Genomic DNA, 23,117 nt, shown 5'->3' with positions numbered 1-23,117 from the left:
TTTCGAATTATAATGTATTAATGTGTGACCCAACTATGATAAAATGTGTTTTGCGTAAATACTGCAACTGTGTTCCCTCATAAACATAAGGGGCTCTAGTGTAAATCTCCCCTTAATATAACAGTGTACATTATAGAGTTGTGTATTAAAAGTAACATGAACACCATCTACACCTGGATTAAGTAGGATTCTTGTACTTGTGCACAAATCAGATATGGCTGTTCACTACACTCCCTCTCCTCCAATCAGATGTCAAAATGTTATGTTACTTTTGCCAAGAATCCAGATTTTGTGATGCCCTCAAGCATGATATATACATTCCCTATGTGTAATAAATGAGGATTCATTCTTAGTAACATACATGCGTGCACATATATTCACGTACAACAACACTACCATATTTTTTCCAAACCTGTAACAAAATTTTGTGCTAGTGTTGTATTATTTTCTGCCACTGCTCCTGAGTTTTGTCTGCCACCAAACCTGTGAAAATGGCATACCCTTACATGGGTCCTAACAAATGCTGAACAAATCCATATTCTTGTATCACCCCCTAATGTATGCCAAAGATGCATGCCAATTTTGTTCCACAAATCCTGAATTTTGTGCTGCAGAAGAAAGCATGAAAATGAAATACCTTTAATTAGGACCTCACAGATACTAAGAAATCCATATTCTTGCATCACGTCCAAACCTATGCCAATGTTTTATGCTATTTCTTGGCACAAATTCCAGAATTTATACCACTACCCACAACTGTGTACTGGCACATCTAATGTGAGAGTTAAACACAGATAAACCCCCCACATTTTCATATCACCTTCAAAGCTACACTGAAATTCCATGTCAGTTTTCACTTGTTTTATGGTACAAATTCCAGCTTTTGTGTTCCTATTATTTAGTTCAGTGGAACATAGCCTTGGGTGAACGTTAAAAGCATGATGAATGTTTAAAACAACCACCACCACTACCACCTCATGTCATCTTCAAACTTCAGTCCAAGTTTTGTTCTAGGTTGGTACCATAAATCCCAAGTGTGGAAATAACATACCCTTAAAGGGAGTTATGAAAAATTGGGATTTGTAACATTTGTCAGATCACCTCCAAATTTTGTGCTGACTTTGTGCTGCAAATTCCAGGCTTTGTGCCACCCAACCAAGTGCATACTGATACATAAAATTTCTGAGCTAAATTGTCTCAGATGTTGCACATTTCATTCATAGTGGAGTGGTTTGTTCCCTTAACCATTTTAGCTGACCTTTTTATACTAGCTGTTTGACTAGCAGGGCTATACTCCCTTGCCCCAACGGAACCACTGTAACTGCATGGGCCTAATAATTCCAAGTGGACGTTTCTCACCCTCTTCCTTTTGCTCCAGACAGACACCTCAATCTGCATCTTCACTGTCTTATATGTACCCTAGAAAGAGCAGGGGAAGGAGGTTTGCCTAGTCTGAGCCTGTACATGTGATGGGGAGGATTTCTTTAAAGAGGAGAGCAAATCTTTCTTTACTATTCCCAAAGATGTATTGGATGGCAAGGAATCTCCTTCATGCAAGAGATATTGGGGCTCGAATCTTTGCAGGATGCTCCATCTGGATGAAATGGAAGGATCCTCTGAATGATTAGGAGGATTCTCTTTTCCAGGCAATTGATGTGCATTCAATAGAAAGTTCACAACTTGAAGCAATGGGCAAGAGAATTCACACAATACACAGTATAGTCAAAAATGAGAGAACAGTGGATGCTCACTGAGGAGTGTGTGAGCTTATATGAGTGGATGAGAGCCAGTGTGATGTAGTAGCTAGGCGCACAGGTCTGGTCTTGGGCGACCTTGGTTCTAGTCCCCACTAGGTAGCTGGTTAGTTACATTACTAGTCTGCCTCAGTAATATTTGACTATAGGATGTTTGTGAGCACTGGCTGAGCTTGAAATTAGCATTTCCATTTGTGATGCTCCCACTTTACTCTTCTGCTGCTAAAAGGGCTAGAAGCACATGGCACCAGAAAGATTGGGGGTCTTAGGCTGTTTCAAGAATCTACACTCCTTGAACACCCCTTCAAGAAAAACTTCCCAGGGAAATTAGAATGTTTATACAAAGCTAGTGATTGTATAAGAAACACTGAAGCTGAGCAGTTCAGTGATCTAAGTTTGTGAGAATGTGCTAAACCCTGGATAAAACTAAAACCACTGAAGTGAGCTCTTTCCTGCTCCAAGAAGGGAAATTTGGAAATAAAATACTGAAAGTTGGAAATAAAATCAAGGTATGATTTACAGTCTTGTGGTACCTTGCCTCCTAGTGGGAAGCAACCAACAAAAACTCCAGAACAAACAAAACAGCTTGTTTTCTGGCTATCATCAACAAGTATGGACATGATCCAGTTTATGCTTGTTTCTCTAGAACCTCCGATTGTGTATTTAGGCATTTTATCTGAACAGTGAATATTAATACATGCAGGTTGCCTGGGCCCTCAGCTACAGTTCCTACCTTAATATCCTCATTTGCCCCTGCCTGCAACCTTCCTGCATAGAACGGAAAAGTCTAAAGGTTCTGAGCCAGAAGAGCCAAAGGTTCTACACACTAACTTTCATATAAGCCGTCCTGAGGCTTATTGCAAAGGACGGCATAGAAATGTTTAAATTAAATTAAATTAAATTAAATTAAATTAAATTAAATTAGATTATAAGTAGAGGTCTCTGCCCATTCCTGGTTTTTGGGATTCCAGATGACACAAAGACTTCTCACATTTAAGTGAATGCATGGAGAAGACTCCCAGTTGGAAGGTCAGAAGGAGGCAAACATGTTGAGCTGGGATATGCACAGCTCTGTCCCCTACAGACCTCGCTATTCCCTAGTCCCTAACACATGAACTGATTCTCATTGATCTAGGCTGTGAAAATCTGCAGGGATATATTCTAGAAAGTTTGAGATGCCAACCAACATTTTCTGCCATTCATGATCATCTAACAACTACTACATAAAAATGTGTGTTACATTAAACAACCAGTTTTCTCTTTCTTATATATCATTCACAGACCAAGGAAAGTGTGCATTATTAAAACAAGGTGCAACGTCAACTTCTTATGCAGGAAATCAAGCACTTACAGTAAGTTTTCTGTAATACTTTTCACTTTAATTATTCTCCAACTTTGATCCTGCTTCCCAAATTGGACATGGTGGATGAAAAGAATACCCCAGATGTATAATTGTATTTGCTTAGCATTCATAGAAACATAAAAACTGAGCAAGTCAGAAGGGATCTCCTGGGCCATCTAGTCTGGCCCCCAGTTCCAGCCAGCTCCACTCAGGGCATGCCTACCATGTGCATGTCCAGCCTGTCCTTGAACACGTTCACCAGTGGGGCTTCAGCCACCTCCCGTAGAAACCCATTCCATACCCTTGGGTCCTAACTGTCAGGAAGTTCATTTTAGTTAATCTCTTATGTTCTTTTTTTACCCATGTTTGCCCTTTGCTCTGTTGTTGGGTCATGTTATCTAAAGTGGAATATGAGGGAAAACATGCTTTTCCAGCTATTTTCTCCACTACAGGGCTACAAAGGCTTAGAAAGGGAAGTGTCAAGTAGTGCTCAGCTCACTTCTACCAATGCTGTGTTTACAATCTTCTGCGGCTGTTGTGTATGTGGGCGGTTGCTGTGGGAAGTTCCTTGCAGTAGTGGATATAAGTTGACCCAAATATGTGGGCACAAACTAGCAATCCCAGTCAACTGTTTTGGGATATGCAGATATATTTATATATTTATTTATGATTCTCTGAGAATGCATGTTTTACCACAACTCTTTTCATGAAGTAAATGCTATTCATGAACAACTTGTTACATCCACTTTGTAGTGTTCCATAAATGTAAGTTGACTTTCATTCTAATGCAGGGAGAGGAAAGAAATCTAGGAAAGTCTAATTCTATTAAAATAAAAGGAGAAAGTGGAAAAAGCTCTAGGGATGTTCGTCTAGCAAAAAGAGAAGAATATATTGCACAGACTGGGAAAAAATTGTGTCAGAAAATTAATTTGGATGAAGCAGAGGGTATGTCCTTTTTTAAAGTATATACAGTAGTGTTAGTTTTTAAGCTGAACGTAATGTTTTTATAAACAATGTAAGCCATTTTATAATTACAGCAGAGAATAGGCTGTATTAATGATTACAGTATTCCCTTTAAATAAAGCTAACCCACTGTGGAATTACCCACATTTGTTAAATGTTTTTGGAATTCATGTGAAGAAAATAAACCAAATACTACCTAATGTTGTTGGGCTTGAACTATCTACCTTCATTTCTGAAATACCTGTTAACTTGGTTCCAGTGAGAACAGAATGTTTTTCTGCTATGTTTCTTCTTAAATTGACAGCAAAACTATTTGTATAATCTTCAGAATCAAGCAAACAAATCACATTCACAGAAATCCAAAAAGATCTTGTGTGAACCTCAACAATATTTTTGCACTTCATGATTGTCCCTGAAATACAATTAGAGACCTGTAACTAGTATATTAGTTAATCCTATGACTGCCTGAGAACCCTCACAAGATACTCCCAAACCAAAGCATTCTCACTTATGTCAGGGGATAGAACTAGTTCAACTGTCTTTTCCGAAACCCAAGACTGTCTGTCCCTCCTTCCTCCAAAGCAACTGATTCTTTCCCAGAGTCTGCTTTTTCCAAAAATGTTAGTGCTCCCTCCCAATCTCTCTCTCAGCCTTGTAAATCCTCTTCTTTCTTCCTTTCCTCAATATCCTTAGCTGCTTATAAAGTTGAAGCCACCCCTCCTGCTTGTTGCACACTTCTACTTTCCCACTCCCAACCATACCAGTTCATTCAGACTTAATTTCAACTAGCTGCTAGAAGTGGGAAGGCAAAATGTATCTTTCTTGGACCCAGTGCAGAATAACTTGCATAAATGATCTTCATATTAATTTTCACACCTAAATTTAGGTGATGGTAGCCACCCACACAGATGTGAATTAATTACTCGTGGTTGAATAACTATCAGGATCAAAGCTGAGTGACCCTGCTGGTGCCTGCAGAACCAGGAGTACCTTTGCAGGAAACAGCTAAGGAACAATTACGCTTTGCAGCTAGAGGGCTTGGGGGGCACATCAAAGACTGCATTGCTTTTTGCCACAGCAAAGTGTAATGTCCCCAGCATGGACAGCAAGCACCTATGGTCAAGATGCCAGGACCAGGGCACAGGTGTAGGTTAGTCCTGCAGCAGGTTCAGAGTGCCAGATACAAGAGCACATTTGTTTAAAGTTCCTGAGTCAAAAACCAGTGAGATAATAGATCCATGCAAACAGAGCCCAAGATAACACAATCCAAGAGCACAGTCCAAAAGTCCAGTTTCAGAAAGACAGTCACATTCCAGAGTAAAGTGAGGTCAGGGAGGATGGGTGCATGTATCTGGGAAGCAGGGACAGGACACAAGAACATAAAAGAGTCACCAAGACTACACATATTGCTATAGCAAACAGCAGCGCTGCATTGCAACCTTTTATGCTGGTCTCCAGAACCTCCAGTTACACTGCATAATCATTCCTTAGCTGTTACCTGTAAGCATCTGCAAAGATGTTCCTGGTTCTGCAGGCACTTACAGGGCTACTTAGGTTTTGATCCTGACAATAGCTCAGTAAATTATAAAGTACATGTGTAATATATGGGGAGGGTCCACACCAAGTTTTAGTGATTGTTGTCCTCCACACAACTTTGATTTTCATCCTCATGAACTTATCAGGCAATGTGCTTGTTAGTTTTCATAAAATGTTCTCATGTTCTGCTTTTAAACTGTTTTACGTGGGTCAGCAATACTGGCCAGAGGGGATACTTAGCACTTTGAGAGAGAAAGAAATGTCAGAACCAGTGTCAGCCCTACTCGATCCTCCAGTACCTCTGGACTGTGGCATTTGCTGCCTCATGGTGGTGGCTGGTGCAGGGCCCAGATATGTAGTCTGTTATTGTTATGTGTCATCAAGTCATGTCCGACTTACATTGACCCTGTGAATGAATGCCCTTCAAAAAGTCCTTAGCAATCCTGCTCAGCTTTCGCAAGCTCAGGACTGTGACTTCCTTTATGGAATGAATCCATCTCATATTTTGTCTTCCTCCTCTTTTTCATTTGCCTTTGATTTTCCCTAGCATGATTGTCTTCTCCAGGAAGTTTTACTTCCTTGTAAAACTTGATATGATATGATAACCTCAGTTTTATCTTTTTGTTTCTAAGGAAAGTTCTGGCTTGTTTTGAACTAGTACCCACTTGTTCATACTCTGTCAGACAAGAGTATTCACAAACTTTTTCTCCAGTACCATATTTTGAATGTATCCATTTTTAGCTTTCTTCAGGGTCCAGCATTCACACCCATACATAGTAGTTGGAAAAATAATAGTGTTGATGGTCTTGGCCTTGGTCTCCAGTGAAATGTCCTTATGCTCAATGATCATTTTTAGTTCTTTTATCTCAGCCTTTCCAAGTCTCAGTCTTCTAATTTCTTGGCTGCAGAATTTGGATTGATGACTGAGCCAAGATAGGCAAAAAGTTTCACAATTTCAATTTCTTCCTTTTTGACATTAATGTTGTATAATTCTTCCACAGACATGTTTTTTGTCATCTTCATAATAAACAGCAGTCCAGTTTTTGAACTTTTTTCTTCCACTTTCAATAGGATTGTTTTTTATTCATTGTTGGTTTCTGCTAGTAATATTGTAGCTTATGCGTATCTTGAATTATGTATATTGTATCCATTTTCACTCCTTCCTCTGATCCTAATCCAGCTCTCCTTATGATATATGCTCTGTGTCCAGATGGAACAGATTTTGTTGCTAGTCGCGAAGTCATGTCCGACCCATCGCAACCCCATGGACAACATTCCTCCAGGCCTTCCTGTCCTCCACCATCCCCCCGGAGTCCACTTAAGCTCATGCCAACTGCTTCAGTGACTCCATCTTAGCCACCTCATTCTCTGCCATCAGATAGGGTGATAAAATACACCTTTGCCTAACATCTTTGCTTATAGGAAATCATTCTGTTTTTTCATATTCTGCCCTAACAATAGCTTTTTGGCCATATTACAAAGGTTATGCATCAGGATAATCAAGTGCTGAGGCACAGCCATTCCTTTCAGGACCATAATCAACACAGTCATAGTCTATAAAGCATAGATTAATTATCTTCTGAAATTCTTTGGTGCAATCCAGTAGCCGATGTATATTTGACATATGACATATGTGTAGTAGATGCTTGTTTTTATGCTTTGGTAAATGTTTTGTGCTTGTCTACAAAGGTTTGTTGTTGTGAAGCTTGTGATTCTGATCTCAGTGTTGAGGTGTGGGAAAGTCATCTAAAATGTTCAAAATGCTCTGGTTTCCTTTATGGAGTTAATCCATCTCATACTTGTTCTTCCTTTTCTTCTTCTGCATTTGACTTTTCCTAGCATGATTGTCTTCTCCAGGGAGTTTTGCTTTCTCTTGGTGTGCCCAGAGTATAACGACTTCAGCTTTGTCATTTTTGCTTCTAGGGAAATTTCTGGCTTGATTTAATCTAGCATGCTTTTGTTTGTCTGTAAGTTCAGGGTATTCTCAAAACTCTCCTCCAGGAACATGGTTTGAACACATCAGTTTTCTTCCTGTCAGTTTTCTTCACAGTCCTGCTTTCACACTGCAATATAGTGCTGTTTTCACACCCATATATGGTGATTGAGAATATAATTGTGTAGATGGTCTTGGCCTTGATTATCTTTCCTAGTGTCTTCATTGCTGTCCTTTCAAATATCAATCTTCTCCTTTCTTGGCTGCAATCCACATTTGAATTGATGATTGGGCATATCTTTCACAATTTCACTTTCTTTGTTGTATAGTCTTAAGTGCCTTATCCTGCTTAATCTTGGAAGCTAAGCAGGGTCACAGCTGGTTAAAATTCGGATGGGAGACCTGAGTTTTGCATTGAGCTGGGGGTTGGACCTGACTTTTAGAATATGCAGAAACAGAATGTTTTCCTATAGACAAGGTGCATTTTATCTCCTTATCTGTTCAATTTGTAAGCAGAATGTAGCATAAGAATAACTGGATTAGGATCAGAGGAAGGTATGAAAATGGGTGAAATATACATCAGTAAATTACATACAGTTGACTAAAACATCCATGAAACATGGCTGAGAGTCATTATTAGGCCCATACAGATTAATCAGAGCTTCTACTTTCTTCTTGTGTTTTTCAACCAAAATCAAAAACTGATTATCAGAACCAATTATGGTTTGTTGAACTGAAAAAAAGTTGTTTGTGGATTAAAATTGCTGACCCATTAAACCTGCTTGAAGTGTCTATTGCATAGATCTGTTGCATAGTTCTTTTGATAGTCTATCTACTCCTGGTGTTGTTTTTCTTCCAAGTGCTTTCAGAGCAGCTTTCACTTCACTTTCTAATATTAGGGATTCTTTTTCAGAGCATTCCTCTTCAAAAGATTCCCCTGTTGTCTTTCAGGTTTCCTAATCTAAATTTCAATTTCTCTTTAGAAACATAGAACATAGAAACAGAGCAAGTCAGAAAGGGTCTTCCAGGCCATCAAGTCTGACCCCTGGCTCTGCTCACGACATGCCTACCACATGCATTTCTCTTTGATTTCTTGGATCTTCTGGAGATGATCTCTTGTTTCTCCTCTTTTGTTGCTGAAAAATTGTATTTGGGATTTTGACCCTATTTCTTTACCTTTTGCTTTTGCTTCTTTCCTAACTTGAGGAATTGTGTTTCTTTAATTTCTTTTTGTTATAGCAATTGCCTTTTGGCGTTCTTCCCCCCCCCCCCGCCCATTTTTTATTTTTTTTAAGACAAAAAAAATAATACAATACATCACAATAACAATATAGCATAACAAAAACACAGTAATAAAAAAGTAAATAATAAAGTGCCCCCACCACCCCAGAGACCAATGCTACCACCATTCACATACTATAACAATTAATAATATATAATATACTTCAATTATTTCCATATCCCCTCCAGAAGTTCATATAATAATCTTGACTGGGTTTACAGCTTTTGCCTTCTATCAGTACTGCTTTTACAACATCTTCCCAGATTTCATTGTATTTATTTGCTTTCATTAACCCTATTTTAAATTTTATTTCTGTCATCAGTTTATCATTAATTACCATGTTCCATATTTCATTATCCCATTCATGCCTTTGCAAAACCCAATTCTGTTTCCAATATTTAACTATCACTAGCCTAACTGCCATTATCATACTTACAATCAATTCTTTCTTAGCTTCATTTATATCTTGTTTTTCTATCAACAGTAATAACACCTTTCTTGGTGGCATTTCTAAGACTATATCTAAAATTTCTCCAATTTCCTTAAATACTATAATCCAAATCTTTTGTATGTTTTCACAATTCCACCACATATGTTTATAAGTTCCGATCTCTTGATCACATCTCCTACATATATTAGAATATTTGTCATCAATTTGATTTAACTTAACTGGTGTTAAATACCATCTCCATACACCTTGTATCCATGCTCTTTAATTCTAACTGACGTATACTCTTCTATTTCAAATATTCTTCCAGTCCTTGTCTTTTATTTCACCTACATCCATTTCCCAAATAGATTTTAAATTTTTCGTCTGATCCCCTAGCTCCATTAATATCCTATAATTTTGGCAATTCTTCCTTTACTTGTATATTCTTCCTCAGTCTCACATTCTTTAATGATTGTTTCAAATTTTGTTAATTGCCTTTCTTCCTCTTTAAATTTATCCTCCATCTTTATCCATTTTTCTAATTGAATTAGATTTAACCAATTTGATTTAACCTTTGGCAATATTCTCCTTAATTATGATATATTTTATCTTATTTTTCCAGTCTCCCCATCTATATGTAAGGTTATTTTTTAACTTAGTTTTCGAATCCTGTAATTCTATTTTTGGGAATTTCTCCATTTCGACCACTGGTGTTAACGGAGAAATTCCCAGGATCAACTCTTGCCTCCATTTTTCCCATACATCCATCATATTTTTAAAAAGGGATTTTGAATTCTCTTAATAATCTTTTTAATATCCTTTTTAAATCAATATGTCTCTAAATGATCACCTATTTCCCTTAATGCTTTTAATTCGATATCACTCCATATTAATTCTTTATTTTGGGCTATAATATCTGGAACTATCTTTAATTGGTTTGCAACCCAATACTTTTTAACATCTGGAATGCCCAGCCCTCCTTTTTTTCTGATTTATACCATAGTACTTTATTTATTCTTGCTCTCTTTCCTCCATTACAATAAACCTCCAATAATTTCTGCATTTCCTTTAATTCATGATCATAAAACCTGATTGGGATCATCCAAAACAAAAAATTAAACTTTGGCAGAATTTTCATTTTTGTTACTGCTATTGTTCTAAACCATGATAATTTTACCTTTTCATATTTTCCTATTTTATCTTTTATGTCCTTCTTTAACTTTTCATAATTTTTCTTCTTTAATTCTTGACTATTTTTGGTATATCGATTCCTAAGTATCTAATATTGTCTACTATTTTTAATTTATATTTTTCTTTTAATATAGCCAATTATTCACATCACTTTGGATTTTTCCCAATTAACTTGCAATTCACTGTATTTCCCAAATTACTTTAAATGTAAATATATTCTCTCTATAGTATTTATTGGGGATTGCAGGTGGCACAGTGGTTTAAACCTCTGTGCTGCTGGGCTGGTTAATCGAAAGGTTGCCGGTTCGAATCTGCACAATGGGGTGAGTTCCCGTTGCTCTGTCCCAACTCCTGCCAACCTTGCAGTTCAAAAGCATGCAGATGCAAGTAGCTAAAAGGTACCACTTCAGTGGGCAGGTAACAGCGTTCCATACACTTCGGTGTTTAGTCATGCCAACCACATGACCATGGAGACAGTCTGTGGACAAACGCTGGCTCCCTCGGCTAGGAAACGGAGATGAGCACCACCCCCTAGAGTCAGGCATGACTGGACTTAATGTCAAGGGGAAACCTTTGCCTTTATAGTATTTATTGGGTCTTGAAATGTTAGCAATGTGTCATCTGCAAACAAATTAATTTTAATTTTCTGACATACTCCAATTCCTTCTATCTGTGTATCATTCCTAATTTCCATTTGCAAATATTTCCATCATTAAAGCAAATAATATTAGGAATAAAGGACAACCATGTCTCATCCCTTCGTTTAGGATTATTGTTTCTGTAATACCATCATTTACAAATATTTTTGCTGTATTTCTGAATATAGTTGATTTATTACTTTCTTAAACTTTACTCCAAATCCCATCTTCTCTATTAAAATCTTCTGTGTTGGCCATTCCACACAGTCAAAGGCTTTACATATATCTAATGCTAGTATACTTGTCTTTATATTTTGCTTCTCAATATAATAGTTAATATTTAATACTCTCCTTACCACATCTGCCATTTGTTGACCTCTTATAAACCCACATTGATCATTCCTTATATATTTATCTATAAATTTATTCAATATATTTATCAATATTGCTGTAAAGATCTTGGCATCTTGATTAATGAGAGATACCGGTCTATAAGATCCAGGGTTTGTAAGACCTTTATTAGGTTTTGCTATCAATACTATCATAGATTGTCTCCAAGTGCTTGAAATTATTAAACATTTTAATTTTGGGGACTAATAATTTTTAAAAAATTTTATAATATTCAGCACCCAATCTATCAGATCCTGGTGGTTTACCTATTTTTAATTTACTTAGAGATAATACAATATCTCTTATTCTATTTGAGTTTCCGTAATTTCTTTATCCTCTTCTTGAATTTTACACTTTAAATTCTTTTCTATATATTTTTGGCTTTCTTTCAAATCTGTTTCATTTTCCTTATATAATTTGTCAAAAACCTTTGGAAAATTAAGTTTTTCTTTCATCTTACTACATCTTTTCCCTTTATTACTCCAATTAAATTTTTTGCTTTTTTGACTTGTTTGGCTCTGGCCAGCATTTTGGAATTTTTATTACTAGTTTCATAAATTAGATTTCTTTGAACTTGTTCTAATTCAATATTTTGTATTTCTTTTCTTTTTGCTGTTAATTCTAACATAATTTTGTTTTCTCTACTTTTAATATATTCTTTCTCTAATTCTTTAATTTCTTCTTCTAGTCTTATTATATGTTGCTCTTTTTGTTTTTTTAAATTATATGAATATTTTATTCCTAGCCCACTTACCACTGCTTTCATTGTATTCCATATTACACTTGTATTACTACCTCCTTTTTCATTTATTCCCCATACTTTTAATTCTTTTTCCATTTTTCTAAAATCTTTTCATTTTTAAAAATTCTTAAATCTATTCTTCATCTATTTGCCTGGCTATAATCACATTTTATTTCCATTTCCATCATTATTATTGCATGGTCTGATTTTTCACTTACTTTTATATCCACCTTAACTATCTTGGACAATATTTCTGATGTTACAAATATATAGTCTATTCTTGTGAAATTTTTATGTCTAATTGAATAAAATGTATAACCTTTCTGTTCTCCATTTAATTCTCTCCAAACATCTTTAAATCTGTTTTCCTTAATAAATCTACTAAAATCTGTATTCTTATATTTTATATCTGACTTTGATGAGTTAGATTTAGCTTTTTCTTTATCCATAACCATATTTAATCACCTGCCATTATCACATATCCTTTTTTGAATTCTTCTATTTCTTTATATACCTTGTCGTAGAACTCCCTTTGATTTATATTAGGTGCATATATATTAGCTAACGTCACCGCTTGTGAATACATTAGACTTTGTATTATTAGAAATCTCCCCAAATTGTCCTTTTTTTATAGCTTTTATTTTAAATTCACATCTTTTGGCAAGAATAATTGCAACGCCTCTAGCTTTTGAACTACCATATGATTTCTGCCCAGTATAGTATTACTTCATTTACCCCATCGTTCTTTTGATGCGTTTCTTGTAAAAATATAATATCTGCTTTTTCTTTATATAAAGATGTTTCATTTCTGGCGCATTTTATGTTTTTCTCCCAAGCCATTTACATTCTAAGACACAATCTTCAGTGTTTTTCGCATTCTTTTGATACATTAAATGTTCTTTTTGGTCTCCAAATGTGATAAAATAAACAGTCCAATAAGACAATAAGAACCACTCAAATCAATTTAATCCTACCCCCTCCATAGTCCCCACCACAACTGTGTATGGAGGCCCCCTTGCCCATCTTCAGGAGATTCTCTCCTCCCCGCCACTTTGGGCTTCCGGGGGCGGGAAGAGGAGCCTTCCCTTTGTAGACCCCAAACATCCATTCCACCCTCCCCAATCATCTACACCCATTTATTCTATACTCAAAATTCTCTTATATTTCAGTAATAATTTAAACACTAACAAATACAATATATTCTATATTACATATAAATCTTATCTTTTCATCCTTCTTCTAAATCTCTTCTTCTGAATCTCCTCTTCTTCCTGCCTCTATGGAGAGGATGAGCCTCTTGCTGCTATGCTCAACTTCTCCTTCTCACTACCTCTTCTCTCCTTCTCTGTCTTCCTTCTTGAAAATCCTTTAATGCATCCTTTAACTTTTGCATTTGTGCTACGTATTCCTCAGTATATTTATGAGCATCTTCAGTAATTCGAGTGCTTCTTTGTTTGTATCCACACTATAATATTTTCCATTATATACAAACCTCATAAAAATTGGGAACCCCAACTATATTTTATGGAATTCATTTGGAATATTTGACAGACTTGAGACATATCTCTTCTCCACTGCAAATTCTCATTACATAGATCAGTAAAAACTTGAATCTGATGACCTTCCAGCATAATTGATGTCATATCCCATAATTTCTGCATCAGTTGTTCTTTTTTTGCATATGACCAAAATCTAACCACAGTGTCTCGGTATTTTTCTTCCTGGTCTTCTTGGGCCAACTCTGTGTATTGCATTGATATCATATCTTGTAAAGGAAACATCTGGAAGAATAGTTTTAGCCCAATCCAATATTGATTGGATCAGTTTATCTTCATTTTCTTTTGCATCCTTTGGATATCCTTTAAGGCATATATTTGATCTTCGTTATATATCTCGGATCTCAATCACACTTTCAGAGACCTGGTCTATCATAATCATCTGTTTTTTAAACTCTTTATCCTGTTCTCTCACCTGAGCTTTTACTTCTGTAATTATTTGGAGATTCTCTTGATTTCGTTTAGTTAATTTTTTTATTCTTCCATCCATATTATCTATTTTAATATCCAGCTTCTTCAGATCACTCATCTCTTCTTTCATACCATCAAATCCTGCATCCATTTTGTCTTTATTTCTCTTATTTCTTGTAGAAGTATAACAGAATTATCCAATTGTATTGATGAAGTCGTTGCTTTCTCCTGTGATTTTTCCAGCGATGTTTTCTTTTTTTCACCCATCTCTACTCTTTTTAATAATAAATCTGATGGATGAGGTTTGTGAGAAGAATCTTGTTTTGCCCTGTATCTTTGCCAAACAGTCTTCAGTTCTCGAGATTGAGATCTCACGTTTTCTGCACTTTTACTGCGCTTGGACATACAGTCTACAACTATTACTTTCAACTAAGTGGAGAGAGAGCTCTTGGATTTAATGATCTTATTTGCAGTCCACCACTGAATTACACTCTGAATCAATAAATGAATTAGCAGCTGCAATTTAACAATTAGCCAGCAGAGGGAGCTCAAATTCAGATGCATAGAAACATAGAAACAGAGCGAGTCAGAAGGGGCCTCCCGGGCCATCTAGTCTGACCTCTGGCACCAGCCGGCTCCGCTCATGACATGCCCACCATGTGGACATCCAGCCTATCCTTGAACACCCACACCGATGGGGCCTCAACGACTTCTCGTGGAAGCCCATTCCACACCCTTGGAATCCTGACTGTCAGGAAGTGCTTCCTGGCATTCAAATGGAACTTTGACTCCCTGAGCTTTGCTCCATTGGAGCGCGTCTTGCCTTCCTCTGCAGGGGAGAACAGGTCTCTACCCATCTCCATGTGACATCCCCTCAAATACCTGTATGTCGCCAACATATCCCTTTTGAGTGTCCTCTTCTCCAGGCTGAAGAGACCCAATTCCCTCAGTCTCGCCTCATACAGCATCCTCTGCAAACCGGCCACCAAACTTGTGGCCCTATGCTGCACTGACTCTAACCTGGCTATATCCTTTCTGTAATGAGGGGCCCAAAGTTATGGGCACACCAGAGTCGTGTAGAGTGGCAGTAATACCTCTCTCGATCTAGAAGCCACACTTCTGGCTATGCAACCAAGGGTGGCGTTTGCCCTCTTGACCACCGTGTCACACTGCTGACTCATGTTTAGCCTGCAGTCAACCAGCACCCCAAGGTTCCTTTCACACGTGCTGCTCTCCAGCCACTTGTCCCCTAACCTGTACTTATAACAGCTATTCCTGTGCCCCAAGTGCAAGACCTTGCATTTATCCACATTGAATGCCTGCCCATTTCCATAGTCTGTCCAGATCCTTTTGGATCTGGAGTAGCTGCTCCTCAGTTGTGGCCATGCTCCAGTTTTAGTGTCGTCTGTGAATTTGATCAGCAGACTGTTCACCCCTTCTGTGTCGCTAATGAAAAGATTAAACAGGATCGGCCCCAGGACAGAGCCCTGGGGGACCCTGCTTGTCACTGGCTGCCATCCCGATGATTCCCCACTAATGGTTACCTTCTGCTTTCGGTCAGTCAACCATGCCCTAATCCACCGGACAATGCATTGGTGTATCCCAAAACTCCTCAGTTTCTCCACCAGGATATCATGGGGCACTTTGTCAAAGGCCTTGCTGAAATCCAGGTATACCACATCCACTGTATCCCCTCCATCTAGCCATCTCGAAACCATAGAATTCTACAAGGTTTGTCTGGCAGGACCTGTTTTTGCAAAAGCCGTGTTGTGTGGCTGTCAGCCTCCCTTCCCTATCTAGCATCACTAGATCTCTCTCTATTATGAGCCTTTCCATTGTTTTTCCTACAATGGATGTAAGGCTAACCAGTCTATAATTCCCCATGTCCCTTCTACTGCCCTTTTTGAAAATTGGGACCACTGATGCCACCCTCCAGTCCTCTGGACTTCACCCGTTCTCCATGAGGTCTCAAAAATGGAGGCCAGCAGGCGTGAGAGAACACCTGCCAACTCTCTAAGTACTCTCGTGTGTAACCCGTCAGGGCCTGGCACCTTTGTAATGTCCAATGCCCTGAGGAGCCCCTTGACTTCAAGGAGGGTGACTCTAATCTGTGCCCCTATGTCCCCAGCCTCATCTAATCTCCTATGCGGATCTCCCCTGTCCTGCTTTGGGGAGAACACAGAGGCAAAATAGTCATTTAGCATCTGTGCTTGTTCCCTCATATCAGTCACTGGATCTGCTTCCTCCTTATTTAGTGGTCCCACCACTTCTCTCCCCTTCCTCTTTCTACTCACATGCTGAAAGAAGCCCTTTTTGTTGCTCTTGATATTCTTGGAAAGTCTCAGCTCATAATCAGCCTTAGCCTTGCGAAGAATCCTTCTGCAACGGGCCTCCTCCTCCCGGTATACCCTTTTGTCTATTTGCCCCAGTACCCATTTCCTACGGAGGTTCCTCTTTTGTCTAATCCCTCTAACCACCTACTTTCACATCCATAGCAGCGCTCTCTTCCGCCTCCCCACCTTACTAACTAGAGGTATTGTCAAAGCTTGTCCCTCCAAAACCTCCCTTTTGTGTGCCATCCACCCCTCCTCAACTCGCTTATCTTTCAGTAACCTATCCCAGGAGACTTTCCCCAGCCTGGCCTTCAGTTGGCCAAAGTTGGCCCTCTTGAAGTCCCAGCTTCTAGTGCTCGACCTGCTGCACGTCCCCAGTCCCCTGATCGCAAAGCAAAGGATGGAGTGATCACTCGCATCCAGAGCTCCCCTAATCTGTACTTCATCTATCAGCTCCTCCCTATTGGTCAAGACCAAGTCAAGGATGTTTCCCCCCCTCGTCACCTCTCGGACCCTCTGTTTGAAAAACCCTCCCTCTACAGCTGAAGTGACGTGACGTGACCTGGCTGTCACCGCCAAGTGAGTCTCCCAACTAATATCCGGGAGACTGAAATCTCCCATAATTACTGTGTCTCTCCCCCGAGATATCCTTAGAATCTGGCCTGTCAGGACATCATCCAGGGTCTCAAGTTGACCTGGAGGGCGATAACATACCCCCACTGTCAGGTCCCTTTCCCTCTCAAAACCCCTAAGTTTCACCCAGACTGCCTCTACTGAATCCCCATCTGTGCTGCATTCTATCTCACTGCATCCTACCCCTTCCCTGACGTATAAAGCCATGCCCCCACCCCTCTTTCCCTTCCTGTCCTTTCTAAAAGGTGATACCCTTCTGTGTTCACATTCCAGACTTGCCTTTCATCCCACCAAGTTTCTGTGATTCCCACCAGGTCATACCCTTCTATTCCCAGGAGAGCTTCAAGCTCTTCCTGCTTATTACCCATGCTCCTAACATTGGTGTACATGCACCTCAGCTCCTTCCCACCGCTTCCTTTCCTTGGAGTTCCCAGCCTCCTCCTCCCTGTGCAGTTCAGATTCAGATGCAATTCCATTACGTAGTTTGTTTTGTCTATCATACTTACTTGTTTGTTAGGTTTTTTTGCTTTTTTTTAATTGCTCGTTATTTTCTCATAATAAAACAACTTAGCAGAAAACTTAGGCCTGGGATGTTAATTAACTTTAATCTGCATTCTTTACAGCTCTATCTGACTGTTTTCAGTATCGGCATTCTCTCGGCCTTCCAACTGCCCCGGGGGAGAGAGAAGAGTCACTTCTTATCCAAAAAAAAAAAAAAAAAAATCCTTCAAAAAAGTAACCTTCTCTTTATCTCCACTTCCCTAGCTGTTTTTAAGCTTATTTTAATAAGCAGCCAGAGTATTTATAACATAAACGCTGTTTCTCAATCCGTAGATGATCGGAAATACGGCTTACTCTGTGCTAGGCCAAGCAGTTTCAGATCACAAAAACAACTCTTAGTCCACGTCTGTGTTTCAAATCTTCCCAGGAGATAAACAAAGGAATTGACTTAAGTTTTATACATTTATCCAGTTTTTCTTTATCTTAATTTGAGTATATTTTAATCATGTTTTTGTCGATGATCAGGAGGAGTGCAGATTTCAGCGTCCGGAATCCATTCCAAGCTGGCTCTGCCCCTGGCATTCTTCACTAATAATGTTTCTCCTTTCAGTCCATAGTTCCTCTGGTTCATAGTCAATTGAGTTTAGTAATACAAATCTGTTCTTTATGTGGACTTCAAATTCCTCAGTAAGAATTACTTAAAATGTATTTTCGCACTGTATTTCTTTTAGTGATAATTTTCAGCTTACTCCAATTTTTGATAATAAGAGTGCATGGTCACTACCATAATCTGCTTCTGGTCTTGTTTTGGCAGTGAGAATACACTTTTACCATCTTTTATTTACAATTAAATAGATTGATTTCCATATTGCCCACCTGTTGACGTGCTGTTGTCCTATCAGTTGTTTGAACTGTATGCTTGCAATAAGCAAATTGTTGGCTTCACAGAATTCTTTGTGTTGTTTTCCTGCCGCATTTCTGATCCCTAGGCCCAATTCTTCTACTACATTGGATTCTGCTTTGTTTCATACTTGTACTTTCCATTATCAGCCTTGTTTAGGTGTGTTAATCATAACCTCTTGGACTTTGTATTAAAAGTTTTCAATTTCCTCTTCTTCAGCAACTGTTGTTGGAGCATTGACTGAATTGACAGGTTTTCTGAGAATTCTGATTAATACTGTTTTGTCGGACTTTGTATTATAGCCCTTTACTGCATGTGTTACACATTGCCTCAGTATTAGAGCCACTCTGTTTCTTCTGAGTTTGCCTTTTCCAGAGTAAAACACTTTGTGTTTGTCTGACTGCAAATGTCCCATTCCAGTACACTTTAGTTTGTTCATTCATAGTACTGTTATGTTTCACCATTCCATTTCTTGCTTTATGGTTTCCAGTTTGCCTTGATTCATACTTCACATGTTCCAATTTTATGTGCAGCATCAGACTTTCCTTTCATGTCTGTACATCTGTCACTAGACTTCCTTTTGATCTAGTTGTGTCATTAGTGACAACACTATTCGTACTTGTCCTTTGGTCTTCCCCAGTAGCTGGTTGATTCCCTTCCAACCCTGGAATCTTATTCTTTGGCACTATCTTTCATTTTCTTTTGGATTGTTCCATTATAGGGTTTACAAGTTAAGAAATATTCAGAAGTAGTTTACCATTGCCTTCTTCTGCACAGTAGGAATCAAAGTTAGCTTGTTACTACTGTTGTCTGTGAAAGGTCCTCCACCAGTCTTAACTTGTTTTCAACTAACGCTACTGCCCTCAGGAGTTTCTGCACCCCCATCGCCATTGGAATTATCCTTTGTCTGCTGCTGAATCAACCCTAACCCATAAGAGGAATGTGAAAAGGATCATGCCTTTTTTTTTTTTTATGATCCAAGGAAGATAATTCAACCTGACCTACAAAATACCCTGAAGAAGTTCAAAATCCTGGCTTTATTTTTTTATTTTTATTACTATTTACACTGTTTTCTTTTCAACTAAGAAAAACAATACAATTAACACAATAACAACAATTGTAACTAAACATCACTGATCAACACAATCAAACAGCACATCAACATTAGTGCTACCTCCACCAGGACCAACAATTCCTGGTCTTATACTTTAGTATAAGATCATTTATTCATTCAGGTTGGCGCACTTCCCTTCTAGAACTGCATTGACTCTTGTGATGGTTCACACCCCTTTCCTATTTTATATATTTATTTATTTATTTAAAGCTTTTATATCCCATCCAACAACTTGTGTCTCAGGATGTTTTAAAATGTATTCAATAAAAGGTCTTCAAATATTTTCAAATATATTTTCACTTGTCAAACATTTTTCCCTTTAATATCACAAGTTATCTTAGCATTAATTGCTATATTTTAGACTTTATACCAGTCAGCTATATGATACTCACCTTTTGTTTTCCAATTCCTTGCTATTATTAATCTTACTGCTGTTAATAAATTTATCATCAATTCTTTAGTATTTTGTCCCATCTGTTTTCTAAATAATGACAATAATGCTTATGCAGGGTCAACTTCAATATTTAAATTCAATATTTTACCAATTTCTTTAAAGATCCTTTCCCAAAACTCATTTATATATTCACATGTCCACCACATATGGAAATAATGTACCCATTTCTTGGTTGAATCTCCAGCACACTTTTGAATATTCATCATTCATGTAATTCATGTAAGTAACTATGTTTTATGTTCAGTTGTGGAATATTTTGTATTTATTGGATTTTGACTTGTAAGCCATCCAGAGACCCGCAGAGTATTGGATGGGGTAAAAAATACCCAAATAAATAAAATAAATTATAAATAAATTCAGTTTAACTGGAGTTTTGTACCATTTCCAAACCAGTTTATAAACATTCTCTTTAATTCTTATTGACACAAATTTTAAAATACTCTTATCCTACATATTATTCCATTCTTCAGCACTAATACTTCTTTTTAGATCTATTTTCTAAGATTCCTTAAGTCTTTTTCTAGTAATATATTATAAATTTTATGTGTCATTCATCCACATACTGTCTTGTTTTTCTTTCTATAAATTATATCTTCAAATTTAGTCTCTGCATTTACCATTTTTCTTCAACCAATTCTTAGTCCAGTAATCTAATTGAAATATATAGCACCAATTTATTTTACCCTGTTCCAGTGTTACTTGTATCATTTCTTTACTCTTCATTTTCTTTAACTAATCTTTCAACCTAATAGCATGTTTACTCTTCAATACGTCCTTCAAATTACTCCTCAGATTTACTGGGAATCTTTCAAATTCTGTAATTGGTTATAATGGTGAAATCGATGGGATAAAAATTTCTCTATATTTATTCCAAATTTTAACAATATTCTTTAAAATGGGTTTCCTATCTTTTTAATAACATTCTTATTCTCTTGATGAAGAAAAATATTTAATAAGGATCCCTTTACATCTTGATACTCTAATTTACCCCATATTATCAGGTTGCGCTATAATATCTGGTATATGCCTCAGTTGATTAGCTATAAAATAAAATTCCACATTGGGAATGCCTAACCCCCCCCCCCCATTCTCTGGGTCATATACCATCTTTTTCTATTGATCCTTGCTTTTTTATCCTCACTACAAAATTTATTAATCATATTTTGCCATTCAAATCTCTGTTAACTTAATTACTAAAATCAAAAGCAAGAAATTAATCTTCATTTTGAATGCTGCCATTGTACCAACGATGATAGACCATTCTTCTTAAAATCATTCATCTTCTCTTTCACTTCATATTTTGACTGATTAAAATTATTCTCTTTTAAACATTGCAAACTTTTGTAATATTTACTACTAAATACTTAATACTATTACATATCTTAACTTCTAACTTGCTTTTAATCTCATACTTTTCCACTTTATTACAATTCAATAACATCATCTCTGATTTGTCCCAATTTACTTGTAAACGCATTATTTTTCCAAATTCTGTTAAATGTATTTTAAGCTGGTCCATAACCTTAACTGCATCCTTGATTGTTAATATTGTAAAGTCTTGTTTTTAAAAGCCTTCATCAATGTGGTGTAGCAAAATGAATAGGGATAGGGAATAATTAATATATGTGTGTATAACCACACACCTGCATGCAAATCTGTATTGGACAAAAATGCAAATTCAGAGTACTATGGCATGAATTATTAGAACAAGAAATATGTACTATTTGCATATATTAAAGCACTGGGAGTTTAGGATTAGTATTACCTTTGTAGAATTTATTTATATAATGTATCATTTGAGATGGAGGAATTTCAGTACAGAATGCTGATAAATGTTCGGAATCTTGCTGTTCTTTGTTTTGGAATTGCTGATAAGCACTGGAGGAAGTAAAAGACATTCAGTTAGCAAAAAACAAAGTAAATAACTGGGTGGGGACATGGAATGTTGCAATGTTGACTAAATCAGGTGTATTCTGGGTTTCTTGCAATAGAATTTTTTGAACTCATATCAAAAGTACAAAGTAACAGAGCTGATGACCAACGAGGGCTGCTGAGAAAAGAAGATCTGATTTTGCCTGATTTTCTTCACTTGCCTTCCTCTGGGACAGAACCTCCTTGCTCTACACCTGAAGGACCTCCAGGCTACACCAAGAGAATCACACATCCTGATGTCAATGACAAATTTACACAGTTAAGTGGCAAAGTAGGCTTCATGAAAAATAGTAGTAAAAGCTCAAGTATGCAAATTAATCTTTCAGGAAGTAAACAGAAACTACCAGCAACTTTTATCAGCCAGAAGACTTGCAGTGTTCCGTTTAGTGCTCCACTGTCTCCAGCTCTGCTTTTGCAGGAAGCCTCCATATGGAAAATGCAATCGAAAGAACTGCAAGTTGAAAATATACAAACTGTTGAGGATGAAAATGTTGCAGACTTGACCCTGGTGGCTGAGGGAGACATTAACAGCCCTAACAGTACGTTACTGCCACCAACGCCACCTTCTTCAGACAAAAGCACTCTTGCAGAAGCCAAGCATTCACCTCCTGTTTTATTAACAGATAATCAGGAAAAAACTACCTGTGAGAAATTCAAATCAGGTATTTCCAGATTTTAATTGTCTTTCATAAGAAGTGATTCCCCATCACTATTGTTTCATTTCTTATTGCATCAACTGTCAACATGCAGAAAATGTAAATGAAACCTGTGTTTTGAACATGTCTAAACCAGCAGTTCCCAAACTGTGTTCCATGGAACTCTAGGGTTCCACAAAAGCCTCGCAGGGGTTTGGTGAAAAATCTCAAAAATCAAATTTAAAACAGATTTTAAAATGAAACTGCACAAGCCCAACTATTCGATTGTCAGTTGGCGTCCAAGCAGCAAACAAGGAAATGCATCACATCATTTGGTTCTTAGGACCCGATTGCATAATGTTGGGAATAATCAAACGCATTCATTTGGGATATTGCCATATAATCTCTTCATTTATTTGTTATATTTAAAATCTTTTTATTCTTTT

At 37.4% G+C, this 23,117-nt stretch overlaps 1 protein-coding gene across 5 annotated transcripts in view; it reads left to right on the top strand.

Annotated features, from left to right (window-relative positions):
- The window catches only part of RGS12 (regulator of G protein signaling 12), a 172,590-nt gene that overhangs the window by 126,989 nt on the left and 22,484 nt on the right, over positions 1-23,117 (top strand). For 4 of the 5 annotated variants that reach the window (XM_044418484.1, XM_044418483.1, XM_044418485.1 and 1 more), the window contains 3 exons: positions 3,036-3,106; positions 3,888-4,041; positions 22,096-22,698. In XM_044418484.1, coding sequence (XP_044274419.1) covers positions 3,036-3,106; positions 3,888-4,041; positions 22,096-22,698 — 828 coding nt within the window. Of the gene's footprint in view, positions 1-3,035; positions 3,107-3,887; positions 4,042-22,095; positions 22,699-23,117 lie in introns of those variants that run through there. The other variant, XM_044418486.1, reaches the window with a different exon arrangement.

The sequence above is a fragment of the Varanus komodoensis genome, unplaced genomic scaffold, assembly GCF_004798865.1.
Source record: "Varanus komodoensis strain SLA01 unplaced genomic scaffold, ASM479886v1 scaffold9, whole genome shotgun sequence".
Classification (NCBI taxonomy): Eukaryota; Metazoa; Chordata; class Lepidosauria; order Squamata; family Varanidae; genus Varanus; species Varanus komodoensis.
Note: the sequence above shows the minus strand (reverse complement) of the source record. Positions and strands in the feature narration are given on the sequence as shown.